Source organism: Apodemus sylvaticus, chromosome 1 (genome assembly GCF_947179515.1).
Source record: "Apodemus sylvaticus chromosome 1, mApoSyl1.1, whole genome shotgun sequence".
NCBI classification, from domain to species: Eukaryota; Metazoa; Chordata; class Mammalia; order Rodentia; family Muridae; genus Apodemus; species Apodemus sylvaticus.
The window spans coordinates 78,925,232-78,941,406 of NC_067472.1; the positions used below are offsets into that span (position 1 = coordinate 78,925,232).

The 16,175-nt window shown below is 48.4% G+C and overlaps 1 protein-coding gene across 1 annotated transcript; it reads right to left on the reverse strand.

Annotated features, from left to right (window-relative positions):
• Positions 1 to 113: 113 nt before the first annotated feature.
• On the reverse strand, positions 114 to 3,686 carry Doc2a (double C2 domain alpha). The gene is made up of 10 exons (XM_052198770.1): positions 3,407 to 3,686; positions 2,969 to 3,048; positions 2,720 to 2,794; positions 2,500 to 2,609; positions 1,075 to 1,201; positions 938 to 997; positions 701 to 864; positions 530 to 611; positions 342 to 438; positions 114 to 259 (listed from the first exon to the last, which is right to left on the reverse strand). The coding sequence occupies exons 1-10, from the start codon at positions 3,684 to 3,686 to the stop codon at positions 114 to 116; spliced, it is 1,221 nt and encodes a 406-aa protein (XP_052054730.1).
• Positions 3,687 to 16,175: the final 12,489 nt, after the last annotated feature.

Sequence of the window (16,175 nt, forward strand, 5' to 3'; positions counted from 1 at the left end):
ACAGGTAGTGTGGGGCAGGGGCATCCCACCCCATGTAAACGTGCAACACACTCGTGCGAAGGTTGGGTACTGGACCCGGCCCCAGAGGGCCTGTGATGGGCAGCTGCGTTGGCTCATGCCGAAGGGTAGGTCCCTGCTGCTGGGGGCAGCTCACTGGTCAGGGTGTGCCAGCGCTCCAGGGCTGCGTCCGGCTGATGGAGACAGTCACTCCAGTGTTTGTGGGCCTCTCCCCGAGCTCCTGGCCCCAGAGACACACCACCTGAAGAATAGGCAGGGCAGGCCGACCGTCAGCGCCCGCTCTCCTCCATGTCCCTCGGGCACCTGGGGGCTTCTCCACTCACCTATGAAGTCATTGGATTTGCCAATGTCGTAGTCCCAGACTGTGACTTCCAGGGTCTTAGTGGCCAGAGTGGAGAGTTCCATCTCATAGAAGAATTCCTGAGAACAGAGCAGGTGGTGCTTTCTGTGAGGCTTTCTAGCCGCACCGCCATCCCCAGCCCATCTTTATTTCTGCTCCTGCCATTTCTACCTCATTAAATTCCGGGTTTAGTGTCTTCTTCTTTACACATGTTTTATGCTTGGATTTCTTATCCACATCTGGTCTCAAGTACCTAGGGGGAGAGAAGGGACCGTGAAGTTAGTTAGGGACAGACTAGGCCCCAGAGCAGTTAGGCTGGGCAAGGGCTGGGCGAGGGCTCACGTCTTCACATAAGGGTCAGAGTAGCCGTTAACATCCATTGCAGCCAGGTGAGCGCAGCGGACGATGCCCACCAGCAGCCCGCGCCGCCTTGAGCTGTAGCTGAGGCTCAGCAGGATGCGCCCACGCTCTTCCAGCAGCCCCAGGCCCTGCTCTGCCTGCTCCAGCTGCCAAAGAAGGAGGCAGAGGTCAGTCTACAGTTTCCCCACCTCCCACCCAGGCAGGGTTCACGCGCCTCACCTCCTTCAGGTAACAGGATATGCCCCTCAGCGCAGCAGACATCGAAGAGGGTGAAGGAAGCTGAGGAGACAAGGAAAGGTTGTGGCAAGCTGACCTTTCCAGATCCCCTCCCCCATACCTGTTAGCCCCACACGGACCGGGACCTGGCGCTCAAGGCAGATGTTAAAATGCTTCTTCTGTGAAGGCTTGAGGCGGCGGAGGGGCACTCGGATCTCCCCGATAAATTCATTGTGGCTCAGCTTGTCCTCATCACAGACAGAGATCCTGGCAGGGAACTGCAGGGTCAGGGCCCCTGGGTATCTGAGCCCCGCTCCGGAGGGAGAAAGAGGTCCTCAGACCAGTCCCAGCTGTGCCCTAAGTTCACCTCATCTGTAAAATGGGTGGGAGCTTGAGAAGGGCAGTTGGAGCTGCCCAAGGCTGCCCAATACCCTATCAAGAGCTACCCAGCTGAGCAGGATGTCCTCAGCTCCTGCAAGGGCTCCATTCCCCACCTGGGAACAAGGGCCAGCTCTCATGTGTGGTTGGGTGGGCGTGGCCAGACACGGGTAGTAACCAGCCAAGGACTCCTGGTTGGCTTGGGTGCCCGGTTTCCTCTTTTGAACAAGGCCAGCCTGGCCCAGATACATCAGTGTGGGGTTGAGACATGAGTGGGTAGGGACAGCCTTGCCCATTCATTACCTGTGTGACCTTCGGCAAGTCACCCAAGCGCCCTAAAGCTGTCATGAAGTTAAAGTGAAATGCTCCCTAGGACCTGGGTATGGTGGCACTGTGATTCTAAGGCTAGCTGGGTTGACCTGGGCAAAACAAAATACTCTCTTGTGACCTCAAGAGTCCACAGTCAACCACGCAATGGTGGCGCACGCCTGTAATCCCAGCACTCTGGGAGGCAGAGGCATGTGGATTTCTGAGTTCAAGGCCAGCCTGGTCTACAGAGTGAACTCCAGGACAGCCAGGGCTACACAGAGAAACCCTGTCTCGAAAAAACCAAATCCAAAAAATAAAAATAAAAAAGAGTCCACAGTCTACTGTGAGGCCAATTTTGCTACTTCTGCCTCAGGCCTCCCATGATGGGAAAGAAGCCTCTATTACTCGAGAGTAAAGGAAGCCGTTTCCCCTGACCTGGACTCAGCTGCCACACTCCCTTTGAGGGATACTTCTCACGCCTAGGGTGATGGCAAGTTCTCTGACCTGGAAGACTTTCCTCCTCGATCATAGGGGGGGCAGCCCAAGGTGTGCAGATCTGACTGAAGCCAGAGCTCTGGAAAGGGGTCTTGGAGAGCACAGAAACCTTTCCAGAAGAGGCATGTGTGGGGCTGAGCCTCAGACTGGGGTTGGCAGAAGCCAAGAGTGTGTAGGCACAACTGAAGGCCTTCAGATGCCAACCCTAGGCCTCTGCTACAACACCTGCAAGAACATTTGAACCTGCTGCTGAGGGGCTGGGAAGGCACTGGTTACTGTGGAGTGTCAACAAGACAGGGCTTGATGGGACATCAAGAGATGAACCAAACAAAGGTTACAGTGGCGGCTTTCACAGGGGCCCTGCCTGAAGGGAAAGCCCTCACCTGAGCACCTTGTGGGTGATGTCATCATCTGTGATGCCACTGTAGGTCAGCTCCTCGTTCCATACAGGGTTCAGTGTGTTCCTCTGAGTCTTGGTTTTTAGCTTATTGGCCTGGGGCATGGGGACAAAGCATTCTGATGCACGGACCGGCGAGGCCAAAAGGCTTAGGGAGGGAGTAGGAAGGAACCCATAAGCCAAGCTAGTCCTGGAAGGAGAATTACCTTGCAGGCTCCTGGCAGGAGATGCAGCTTTACATAGGGGTCAGCCAGGCCGTTAAAATCCATGGGCTTGAGGCCCTGGAGGACAGGATGCAAAGGGGACCTTAGACACCCAAGCCTTCTCCCTCCTCCTGCAGGACCAGAGCCCCACAGAGTACAGGTCCAGAGATGCATATGAAGCAGGGGTATGCTGATTGGGGGAAGATGGACCCTCCACCCCAGAGAGGCAGCCTAGGAAGGAGGGAGACACACCTTGGCCCTGAGGATTCTACAGTGCAGCATGCAGGAAGCCTGATCATAGAGAAGGTCAAATTCCAGCGTGCCCAGGGCAGCTGCAGAGAAGGGCAGGGCGAGGAGAGAAGGTAGTATGAGTCTTTGGTCCAGGTCAAGGCGTGAGACCTGGTGGCTAAAAGGATGTGTCCACATCTCTACTGGCCTCCCAGTGTGTGTGGGAGAGGCTGGGCAGCCAGGTGCATGCCTGCCTCTAGGCTCTCGGCTGCAACTGTCTGTGTGGGTGGTGGAGTGTCTCAGCAGAAATATTGAATATTGAGCCTTGCTGAAGCTGTAATCTGCACCCAGACTGCAGCTGTGGTGGCGTGGCGGGACTGCCCTCCCTCCTCCCATCCTCCAGGCACACACACATTCAGGAGATTGCTCCCTCCCACAGGCCCGCTGAGCCCCCAGACTCACTGGTATCATCCGAGTCGTAGCTGTCTACCTCAGCTCCATCGTCGGGTGTAGTGGCCCCAAGGAGAGCCGCAGGGGGGGCCAGAGCCAGAGGGGCCAGGTGAGCTGGGGCTTCCCCGCAGCCCCTGCCACCGCCGCCGCCGCCCCCACCCTCTGGTCCTGGCCCCCTGCGAGGGAAGTAGTCGGAGATCTGGCGGATGGGCCTGATGGGTCCAGGGCACACGTTGATGGCCATGTGCTCCTGGATGTTGATGGTCATGCGATCGCCCCTGCGGCCCCTCATGCAGCACCTCTGGCTGGGAGACGGGCGTAGAGCTGGAGTGGCCGGCTGGGGACTGTAGGAACCTCACTGCCCGCCCTTCCTGGGTGCCAAGGGAGAGGATAATCTGCGCTAGCTGGTGGGCAGGCAGGAGGCCTGGCTTCACAAGGGGATGGCTGGGTTGCCAGATCAGTCCTGGCAGACAGGTCGTGACTCCCCCTTAACCCTGCCCACTACCTGCATATTGTCCCTCTGTCACCTTTCCAGGGCTTTCCTCTGATCCTGGGCTCTCCCACTGTCCCCATCCCCTCAAGTCCTCCAGGGACCCCACAGCTTCCCTCCTTTGCTGCTCTGAAGCTCTGGCCATCTTCTGCCTCAGGCGCGGGCCCGGCCAGGGTGTCACCCACCCCTCTAGGTTTCTCTTCACTCAGCCTGAGCTCCTGCTTGCCTGCCTGCCTATGCCTAACCCGGGTCATCGGCCCTCCCAAGGTAGGGACCCCCTGCCTCCTTTTCTCCGCCTCTTACCCTCACCCTCACCCGCGCTCCCCTGGCCGGCCCAGCCCCCGCACCTGTCCCTGAGCCTCCAACAGGTGCCCAGCACGGGCAGCCCGTGGGCGCAGGCTGGGCGGCGGCAGCGACTGCGGCGCGGCGGGCGAGGACCGAGCGAGAAGCGGCGCGGGGCGGGAGTGGCGGGAGCTGCTGCGGGCGGCCGGGAGGGGCCCGGGGCGCAGAGGGCCAAGCACGGGCCCCAGAACGCACACGAGTGTACACTCGACACGTGTGCTCGCGCTCACTCCCGCCCGTGCGCCTTGGGCCAGCTCACACGCGTGCACACTCACCCGAGAACTTGGCGTGCACCTCCGCGAGAGGCGCCCGGTGTTCCCCAGCTCCTCCCGGGAGACCCAGGCCCCCGCCCCACCGCGCAGCCCAGGCGCCTCCCGCTGCCCCGCCTCTCGCCTTCGCTGGCTCCCAGGGCTCCAGGGCCCGACCACCCGGCCTGGTTGCCATAGCGACGCTGATTCTCACTCTCACCCCCATCCCAGAAAGCACCAGAGGGGAAAGAAAAGGGCGTCTGTCCTACCCCTGGGTGTCCGTGGGTGTGGCTTAGAGATCCGCATTGACCTAGGGACCTGCCGGTGAAAGAGGAGAGACCTGCCCCTGCTGCCTTAGGGGACCTCATTCGGAAGGAGACTGGCTTTCCCATCCTTCCATCTTGTGATTCAACCCAGTCCTCGGAACCTAGGTCTCTTTACCAGACCCACATCTCCCACCACCCTCTGCCATCTCCAGTTCTGTCCCTTGAACCTGCAGTCACCACAAGCTGTCTCCTGCCTCTCGCCACTAGCCTTCTGGCTTGTTTTTTTTAATATCTTAATGGGCATTAGCCAGAGGAGCGGTTTGGGTTGGCCCTGAACTCCTGAATCTCCTACCTCACTGGGATTTCAGATTGTGTGTTACAGAAAGGCTTCAACCCTAACCTCGATTATCTTGTGTCCTGAACTTACCTTCTGGAAAAGACCAAATCCTCAGAGAGGCCCTTCAAGCCAGGACTCCCCTGCCCACAGCTGGCAGGTACACTTAACCTTCAGTTTCAGAGCGTGCCTCCGCCTCTAGCATCTTCTGCTCCTGAGAACTGCCTTCCTGGGTCATTACAAGTCACCTGATCCTAGCAGTCTTCTGAAATACACTCGCGCGCACACGCACACACACAGACACACGCAAGTACACAACCTCTCATATCCCTCTAGTCAGAACCCTTAGACTCAGCTCTGATGACGGTTTTATATGCCTGTTTACAGCCGGGGAGTTGCGGCAGAGAACAGGGCTGATTCATCTCTGAGTTCAGAGAGCCCTAGACGGGGCCTGACACTAAGTCAGCCTCACTAAATATTGAGACTCAACCGAGAAGTTCTTCTGCCCGACATGTGACGAAGGTTGACACTGACTAACTGTACACTTGAACATTGTCAAGGCCTGCGGCCCAGCACAGTGTGTGCCTGGCACGAACTCGCCTTCACCTCTGACACCAAATAAAAAAGATAACATGGCCGTTGTTACATGTAAATTTTACATTTGTATTTTAAAACTTTTTTAAAAAATACTATAAAGTCACATTATATAACACAATACCAGTCACCTATGAAATGGACAAAAATCAAGTCTCAGCACTCTTAACATACTAATTAAATAAATGAATGCACGTCTGTCACAACCGGTCTGACACTGGATGCCACGATGACATGCTCTTTGAAAATCTAGCTCTCCAGCTTTATCCTATCACTATACCCAGAAATATACAAAATAATAGTTCAAGATTCTTTTTTTAAAGATGTATTTATTATTATATGTAAGTACACTGTAGCTGTCTTTAGACACACCAGAAGAGGGAGTCAGATCTCGTTACGGATGGTTGTGAGCCATCATGTGGTTGCTGGGATTTGAACTCAGGACCTTCGGGAGAGCAGTCAGTGCTCTTAACCGCTGAGCCATCTCTCCAGCCCCTAGTTCAAGATTCTTACCGACAACTTTTGAGGTTTTTTTGAGATGGGGTTTCTCAGTGTAGCCCTGGTTGCTCTAGAACTCACTCTGTTTTTAGACTAGGCTGACCTCGAACTCAGCTCCACCTGTCTGTCTCTGCCTCTCGAGTCCTGGTATTAAAGCCATGCACCACCACCATCTGACTTACCTACAACTTCTAAAAAGAAAACAAATGAAATGCCCATGCATGAAAGACTGCTTAAATCAGCTATGACATAATTTCCCATTTCAAAATAGTATGCAGCCATGAAAAATGAGGCTTCTGAGATACACACACACACACACATGTCTCCATAATATCTCTTTCATTTAAACCAAGATGCAGAGTGCATACAACACACGGAAATACGCCATTTGATGAGGGAAGACCTTACACATGTTTATTTGGGCATGTATTACTTCCAGAAGACCGCACAAGAAAATGGTAACTATGGTGACCACTAAAGAATGAGGTTGCTGTGGAGCAGGGAAGGGCAAGCATAGGAACGATTTGTCCTCCAACATACAACTTTCTTTATGTTTTTTTCTTTGAGACAGGGCCTCAACTGTGTAACCGTGGCTGGCCTGAAACTCACTGTGTAGACCAGGCTGCCCTCAGAGATCTGTGTGCCTCAGACCATAGGCACTGGGAATAAAGGTGTGAGCCATCTGCATGCGTCTGTGCTGTGCCGTGTGTATGGTGCCCCTTCCAAAGAGCACATTAAAATCACACACATTTGGGGTGTGAGGTGACTCAGCTGGCGATGGCACTCACCACACAAACCTAAGCTTGCTTCTAGGACCTCACATGGCAGAAGGAAGGAGCGGGTTCCTCCAGGTTGTCACCTGGCCTCTCCGTGTGGGACATGCCCCATCGTCCACACTTACACAAATCAGTAAATATTGAAAAGGTTTACATTTGTCTCCGTGTAAGACCAGACTCAGGGCTTTGTGCAGACAAAGTGTTCATCCTTCATAGCTCTCTAGGGCAATGAAGGAAGAAGCCAGGTGGGCTGGCCCCTGCCTGCAGTCCCAGGACCAGGGAGGCAGAGGCAGAAAGTTTGTCCATGAGTTCCAGGCCATGGTCTGTGTAGTGCGTTCCAGACCAGCCAGCACCACAGAGCAAAGGTGCTGTTGGCCCGGACACGGAAACCAAAGGACAGGGGCTGTGTGATCAGTGAATCCTCCACTACTGTCTTCTCATTGTGGACATCTTGGACTCATCCCAGCATGCCTTGCAAAGCCTCCACCAATGGCAGGAACCCAAGAATATGGCGAACAGTGATGAGCCTTCCCAGTTCACAGTGGGAAAAGCTCTGCGTCCAACATACTTATGTCCCATTACCTCATCATTTTTGAATACTTTCTATGCAATGAGGTCCAGCCTCACAGCCTTGTAGCAAGTTAGACACACAGATGATTCATCCCAACAATCAAGATGGGTAAAGGATGGCCCAGAGCTGGGTGCCTCGGGGCTCTCTTCCTACAGGAAATGTGTCAACTGGCATTTCCAAAATGAGGCATTAGCTGGATCTAGAGTGTGGTAGGAGTGGCTTGGGCAAGGTGTGGGAGCATCTGGGAGACTATGGAGACCTTGAGTAAGCCTTATGAATAGGTCCAAGCGCTCAGGAAGTGAAGGCAGGATTCCGAACTTGAAGACAACCTGGGCTACTTAACACTACCTCTCTCAGAAAAAAATTAATCAATCACTTGATGAGAATCTAGAATATAGAGTGGTCAGAAACTGGCGTGGGTTACAGCTTGGATGAAAGGAAATGGGAGAAGATGGCCAGGCAGAAGGGCTGGCCTGGTTCTTATACAGGAGCCTGTCCTGTAGTACATTGGCTTTGATTGGTTCTTGCTAATGGTTGAGGCTGGGACTTGGGAGGTGGGAATCCACATGGTTTAACCAAACCAAAGTCTGTGGCAATCAATAGATCAGTTGAAAGATCTTGGAGAGAGGGAGAAAAGAGAAAAGGAGAGGAGGGGAGGGGAGGGGAGAGGAGGGGAGGAGAAAGAGAGAGAAAGAGTGAGAGAGAAAGAGAGAGAGAGAGATTTCTGCCTTGCCTGGCTTTGCTCTCTTCTTTCCTCTCCTTCCCCTCTGATTCTCAGTCTCTCGTGTTTGGATGACAGTTGTGTACCATTGTCTAGGCAGATGTGAGCTTTCTACTGGAAATTACACCAGCAGATGTTCACCTGGGGCTTGTCAGGCAAGAAGAAAGATCTAAGACAGTCCTCAGGTACACACCTAGAAAGACCGCAGAAGCATTTGTTGAAATGAAGAGAGAGGAGCAGGCTTGGAGTGAGAGAACTGAGGCCTTCCTGTAGGATTACTGTTTTTGGACTTGGAGACATCAAGCAGGAAGTTGGGCATGGGAGTCTGGAGCTCTGAGGAGAGGTCTGGGCTAGAAATATACGTTTGTGAGTCACCAGCATATAGATGGTATTTAAAGCCATGAGAATAGATGAGATCACCTAGAGAGAGGGAATATGTATGAAGAGGAGGCCAGGAGGAGCCCTGCAAACAGTGAGGGTGAGTCTGAGTCGCTGTGAGGGATGGGGCACCCCGCAGAGACACCAAATGGAGAAGGAAGTAACCCCCACTTCAGCCCAGGGGCTCTGGTGAGACAAAGCCCTCTCAGAAAGGGCTGAGAGTGTGCAGGTCGCAAGTGCAGACAGTGACAGTTGTCTCTTCTAAGCCAGGATGCCTCTGTGAGCTTTTGCTCATGGTTTCAGAAGGCAGATATGATGTGTCTATCCATCCATCCTTCCTTCCCTTTTCCTTCTCTCCCTCCCTTCCTTCCCTCCATTGCATTCATTTGTGTAAGCCATGGCATGTGTGGAAAGTCAAAAGACAGCCTGTGTGTCCTCACCGTCTGCCCTGAGACAAGTTCTCTCTTCTCCAACTGCGAGCGCTGTTTACACAGGTGAGGCTTTGGGTGGGTTCTGGGGATTTTGTTTATTTTTTTTTAAGATGAGGGTATCACTATGCAGCTCTGGCTGTCCTGGGACGCAGAGATTTTCCTGCCTCTGCTGGGATTTTATCCCACGGTGTGTGTCACCATGCCCAGTGGTTCTGAGTATGTAAACTCAGATCCTCACATTTCTGCTACAAATACTCTGCCTCCCACTAGCCATACCCACATCCCCCAAAACATGTTCTAAACCTTAAATAGATTCCAGGGCAGCACAACTCTGTACAATTGCTGATGGTCAGACAGACCGAAGGGAAAGGAGATCAATAGGTCTACTTGAGGAGAAAGAGTCTCATCTGCCTTATTCTGTCTGACTGGTAGACTATGGGTAGGTTTTGTTATTTGTATATATGTGGATGAGGTGTTGGGACTCATCTCGTGTATTCGGATGTTGAGTGCTGTACCCCCAAATCAGATTGCAGTCTGGTCATGGGCATTGTATTGATCAGTGTGCTGTAAAGAATGCTTCCCAATAGCTGGGCAGTGGTAGCGCACACCTTTAATCCTAGCACTTGGGAGGCAGAAGCAGGCAGATTTCTAAGTTCGAGGCCAGCCTGGTCTACAGAGTGAGTGACAGCCAGGGCTACACAGAGAAACCCTGTCTCAAAAAAAAACAAAAAAACAAAAAAAACCCCCAAAAAACAAAAAACAAGAATGCTCCCCAATAATCTGGGTAATAAAAGGCTAGAACCCGTGACTGGGCAGCAGAGAGAGGAAGGCAGCAGGACTTGAGATCAGTAGGGAAGGCTCAGGTAGGGACCAGGGGAAGGAAAAAGGCAGAGGATGGCAGAGGTGGATGACATGAGGCAGGTGGATGACAGAGGATGACATGAGGCAGGATGGACCATGAGGATGGACCATGAGCATGTGGCCAAGAGGAAATTGCCCTGAGGACTCACATGGAGCAGAACAAACATAGCAAGACTCAGTGGGCAGATAACACCTGGCCCTGACTGGAGTGCAGGCTAGAGTCGCTCAGAACCTGCCCAGGTTAGGCTTACAGTATGTTAATAAAAATACCAGGTTTGTCTTTCTTTTATTTGGGAGCTATATGTGCTACCATGGGGGCAGAACCTTCCCTAAAATTACTTCTATAGCAGGGTATATTGAGGCACTGCTTCTCCAACTACTTTTAATAAGGGCTCAACCTCTTCTCTAGCCTACCACCCAGCAGAGGCAGGGGAAGAGAAAAGTTATTAGGATGTAGGGGAAGTGGATCTGTTTAGCAATAGTTCTTTGGGGATGAGCTCGATCTTTTGGGCAGCAGTTCAGTCCCATAGCAAACACCAAATACAACTCAGCAACTGCAGACCAGTCCTCTAGGTAGGCAGACACCAGGCACGAACCAGCAGCTACAGTCTAGTCCTTTCAACAAGCAGACCCCAGGAAGCTGCCTTGTTTGTCTGTTTGTTTTCGAGACAGGGTTTGTCTGTATAGCCCTGGCTGTCCTGGAACTCACTATGTAGATCAGGCTGGCCTCGAACTCAGAAATCTGCCTGCCTCTGCCTCCCAGAGTGCTGGGATTACAGGCGTGCGCCACCACCATCCGGCTGCCTTCTAATCCTGAGGAAACCAGGAGGCTGGCCAGCTGGCCTGAGGCAAGGCTGCAGAAGCGGCAAGTTCCTGTAGGAACCTCACAAGCAGTTCTTTGGTGAGTTTCTCTCAATGGCACATTACCACAAGTTGAGGTCAACAGCACTATGTAAGGCGAACCAATACATGCATGTCTTTAGGGAAGAGTAGTGAGATGGAGCAAACCAAAGCTCAGTGCATGCCTCTCACTGTCTGTGGGGTCCTATCTACACTCCTTCATCAAGTGTTCTTTCAATGTCTGCTATATCCAAACATCCTTTCACTCCTGTCTATTTCAGGAACAGTCTTTCATGTGTTTGTTTTAGCAAGACATCCTTTCACCTGTGTGCCCCAGCAAAAGCACATCATTTGGCATAACTTTCCAAAGAACTACAAGTTTCCACTTCAAAGTCCCTTTTTGTTTAAGAATTGTCCTTTTCTCTGTCATTAGCAATCTTCACATAATGGAAATAATTGTAAGAACCATCACATTTTAATAAATGGCATATATGTACAATAGTCAAATCTAACGAAACAACCTTAAAGTTCTATCAATATGTAATACTTCAAACAAACAATTATAATTTTCTATCAATATACAATAATTCAAACAAAAACTTAAATTTCTATCAATATACAATAATGAAACAAATACCTTAAATTTCTAATATACAATAATTCAAGCAAAACAACATTAACTTTTTATTCATCTCTCCTATCATAACCAGTAATAACCTTCCATCCTAGATAACAATTATAACACATCAGATGACCAAACCTATCCACCCCACCTTAAGGGACTAGGGTGACAATCTTTGTGAAATTGCTCCCTGCTGAGTTGGGGTGAAAATTCCTGTATGGGCCCCAAGGGGGAAAATGGTTAGTTTGAAAAAAAGGTAGCTGTAGCATTTGTTGCCCAATCTCTGGGTTTTTCCAGTCTCTGCATGATCGATCATTAGAACTAGCCTTTTTGAAGGTGGTTTGCGTGTGCACATTTAGGAGAAATTAGTAACAGAGATAGTCCAAATCACTGGGGTTATTTGCTTTGTGATAGCATTGTCTCAGCTGACAAGAGGTTTTGGTAGCTATATCTTTCTTTCCCTCTGGATACACAAGCATAACCACGTCCCCATCTTAACACTATCACAGGTTTCCACTCTAATGTGGACACATCCTTGTAGTGTTCTGGTAGACCCAGTTCCTCGGGTTTTTCCATAACCCAGTATCTCTCAGCAGCTGCTGCTGTTCCTTTTTCACCAACAGTAAGAAAACGTAGAGTTGGGGCTGGAGAGATGGCTCTGCAGTTAAGAGCACTGACTGCTCTTCCAAAGGTCCTGAGTTCAAATCCCAGCAACCACATGGTGGCTCACAACCATCCATGATGAGGTCTGACGCCCTCTTCTGAAGCTACAGTGTACTTACATATAATAATAAATAAATCTTTAAAAAAAAAAAAAAAGAAAACGTAGAGTTAACAAAGCATTATTTAGTCTGTCCCTGGGGGGGTTTACTCTCCCTTTTTGTTTAATAAGCATCTCTTTTAAGATATGATTGGCTCTTTCTACAACTGCTTGCCCTGTGAGATTATGTGGTATACCAGTAACATGTTTTATATTGTAATATGTGAAAAAATTGCTTCATCTTATTGGATACACGTGCAGAGATTATCAGTTTTAATTTGTGCAGGCATCCCCATAATTGCCATTATTTCCAATAAGAGTGTAATCACACAATCAGCCTTTTCAGAACTAAAGCAGTTACCCATTGAAACCCTGAGTAGGTGTCAATGGTGTGATGGACATGCCTTTGTTTTCCAAGTTCTGCAAAATGGAGAGCATCCATCTGCTAGCTGTCATTTCTTTTGGTACCCCTAGGGTTACTACCAGCAGGTAACAAGAGTTTGTTTGTATAGGGAACATGTAGGACTTTTTTTTTTTTTTTTTTTTTTTGCCTTGTTGCCAAGTGATGGAAAGTTTTTTTTTTTTCCCTTTAAACCTTTCCCATTAACATGATGTTTCTCATGAAATTTTGAGGCTTTAACATACTCCCTATTAGTAATTTGTCAATTTCATCATTTCCTTGACCTAGTGGACCTGGAAAATCTTTATGAGACCAAATGTGTGTGGATTGTTTCTACTTTTTATGACCTGATGCAATTGTAGAAACAATTTTAATTCTGAGTTATCAAGTACAAATCCAGCAATCTCTATATGCAAAATGACTCTTTCTGCATACAAGGAATCAGTAACTATGTTAAGAGGTTTAGGATAATCTAATAATACCATAAGGATAGCATACAATTCTGACTTTTGAACTGATGTATATGGACTTTTGACCACCTTGCTTATTTTATCTGACTTATACCCTGCCATCTGCCATCCCCATCTTGTTTGCACCAATATAAAAAAGTTGTTACCTCTGGAATTGGCATTCTCTTTACAATATGTGGAAGAATCCAATTTGTTCTTTTAATAAATTGTATCATTTGCTTTTTGGGTATTTATTAATTTCACCCAAGTAATTACTACAAGTTTTTTGACGGTCCTCGTTGATCACCCACAATAACATAATTTCAGCATCCGTAAGAGGCACTACAATTTTAGCCAGGTCCGTCCTGACAATTGGTGTAGTCTTATTCTACTTTTGATAATTCAGCAATCTTTTCTATATATGTCTTCAAATTTTTACTTTGTTTATGAGCTAAGAAATCCAGTCCATAATACTATCTTCCCTTTGCATAATGAGCTCAGTAGGAGAATCAGTTGAAAGTAAAATGACCAGAAACTCAAGTTTAGGATCAATTCTATCCACATATACCTCCTGCAGTCCTTGTTCTGCAACAGTTAACTCCTTTTTTCTGCTTTGGCTGTTAGACATCTTGGACTGCTTAAATTGGAATCTCCTTGTAATATTTGAAACAAATTACTTAACTCAAATGTACTTAATCCAATTATAGACTTCAGCCAGTTAATCTCTCCCATTAATCTTTGAAAAATCATTAAATGTATGCAGTTGGTCCCTACGGATCTGTACCTTTTGTGTCGAATTGTTTGTTGATCAATTTTATAACCCAGACGACTAAGTGAATCTCCTCCTCTTTGTAATTTTTCTGGAACAATCTGTAAACCCCAGCATGGTAGAATTTTTTTGTGTTACCATAAACATATTCTCTAAAACATCTTTATCAGAATCAGCCAACAGAATGTCATCCATATAATGATAAATGATAGATCGAGGGAATTGCTTACAGATAATTTCTAATGGTTGTTGCACAAAATACTGACAAAATTGGACTATTTAACATTCCCTGTGGAAGTACTTCCCAGGGATATATCTTTAGTGACTATCATTTATTATCATCATTATTATTTCTATTATTATTAGAATAGTTATTATCTAATAATAACTATTATTATTTAATAATAGGTGACTATTATTATTTAATAATAGATGACTATTATTCAAAGTAGGTACTGAGAAATCAAACCTTTCCCTGTCTTTCTCATGCAAGGGTATTGAGAAAAAGCAATCTTTCAAGTCAATTATTTTAGGCCATGATTTTGGTAACAAAGATGGTAAAGGAAGCCCAGCTTGTCAAGGACCAATTGGCTGAATTACCTTGTTAACTGCTCTTAAATCTGTTATTGCTCTCCATTACCTGACTTTTTTTTTTTTTTAAACAACAAACACAAGGGAATTCCATGGGCTGGTACACTCTTCTATATGCTGAGCCTCCAGCTGTTCTGATATCAGTTGTTCAAGTGCCTGCAATTTTTCTTTTGTTATGGGCCACTGCTCTTGCCAAGGAGGCTGGTTTGATAACCGTATGGGCAAGGCTGTTGCTATGTCAGCAGTGGCCCCTTTTATAAATTTGGAAATTCAATCCCTGCGACACCCTTTTTTTTTTTTTTTTTGCCCATGGGCACAGCCTGGGATTGTTCCCTGTCCCCTGACCCTCCTCTCCAGGAGCATCTACCACATCACCCCTAATCTCATTTGCTGTCCCTGGAATTAAGGAATATTCATTTGATTACCCCACTGTTGTAAAAGATCCCTTCCCCATACGTTTATGAGTATGTCAGCCATATAAGGTCTCAATTTCCGTGTTTCCCCTCCTGGTCCCACACAGGTAATCCATTGGACACTTTGTCTTATTTATGATAATTTACCAATTCCTATAAATGGTGTGTAAACTTTCTGAAGTAGTGAATCTGGATTTCAAGACTTTTGGGAAAGTATACTAACATCAGGTCCTGTATCTACCAACCGTTCTGTGCCCACACCATTCGTTTGTACAATTTGGGTCTCTGATCATTGACCATTGTTTTCCAGAACACAGGTCTCCCAGTGCTCCCAAAAGCCCCTGTTTGTTCAGTGGGAACAGCCTTGCCCTTGATGGGAGAAACAGACAACTGAGCACTTCTAGCCCCTGCTTCTACCTGCATCTCCTTTTCCACATTTGCTGTGATTTGTACTTTTCCTTGCTATCCCCATCTACTACACCTGGATAGGCAATAAATCCTGGAGAAGTTAACCCACTTCTTCTCAAGACTGTTCCTGCTGCCCCTGAAGGTGAGGGACCCCACACACCATTCAGCTCTTGGGGATAATGTGAGAGAGGTATCTGTGGTAAGATCCAAAGCTGCACTTCCTTCTGTAGCATGGATAAGATCAGAAATACCTAATTTTCTTGCCTGGTTGGTACTTCCTGACAAACCATGGAAAAGGCTCATATTGTTTGCTGAAGGAGCTGACGGCCCCTCGATTCCCTTCCGAGGGCAAGAGGTTACTGCCTATCTCTCTCTTAGACTAGCAGTCCTTTGACCAATGTTTCCCCGCCTTTCCACAGTGGCTGCAATAGCCTGGAAGTCTTTGTAGCTCTTAGTAACCAGAACCTGATTGCTCTCATCTGCAATTACCAATTACCGTATTCTCTAGAATCAATGTGCCTGTTGTTTTGAACTCTGCCTTACAATATCTTTGGAGATGACCAAATTGACCACAAATAAAACTTCAAGCCAGGCAGTGGTGGTGCATGCCTTTAATCCCAGCACTTGGGAGGCAGAGGCAGGTGGATTTCTGAGTTCAAGGCCAGCCTGGTCTACAGAGCAAGTTCCAGGACAGCCAGGGCTACACAGAGAAACCCTGTCTCGAAAAACCAAAACCAACCAACCAAACAAACAAACAAAAAACAAAAAACCTTCAAGCGTTTGATTTCTGATATTTTTAGCCACAATTTGCCCTCTGATATTTGCATTATAGTACTGAGAACCCACACCAGTTGTTTCCTTATCTATTCATCTACTGGGACTCCACAATCTTGGTTTTTGTTGGTTTTGTTTTGTTTTGTTTTGTTTTTGTGATTTTTCTGAGACAGGGTTTCTCTGTAGAGCCCTGGCTGTCCTGGTTTCTCTGTGTGGCCCTGGCTGTCCCGGGATTCACTCTGTAG

What these genes read in the sequence shown, in the direction of transcription:
- Doc2a (XM_052198770.1), bottom strand. Translation starts at nt 3,686, where the DNA reads ATGAGGGGCCGCAGGGGCGATCGCATGACCATCAACATCCAGGAGCAC. An exon ending in CTACGACTCGGATGATACCA is followed by an intron (nt 3,049 to 3,406) that starts GTGAGTCTGGGG and finishes CCTTCTCTGCAG; the next exon opens with CTGCCCTGGGCACGCTGGAA. An exon ending in GCCTTGAGCGCCAGGTCCCG is followed by an intron (nt 998 to 1,074) that starts GTCCGTGTGGGG and finishes TTGTCTCCTCAG; the next exon opens with CTTCCTTCACCCTCTTCGAT.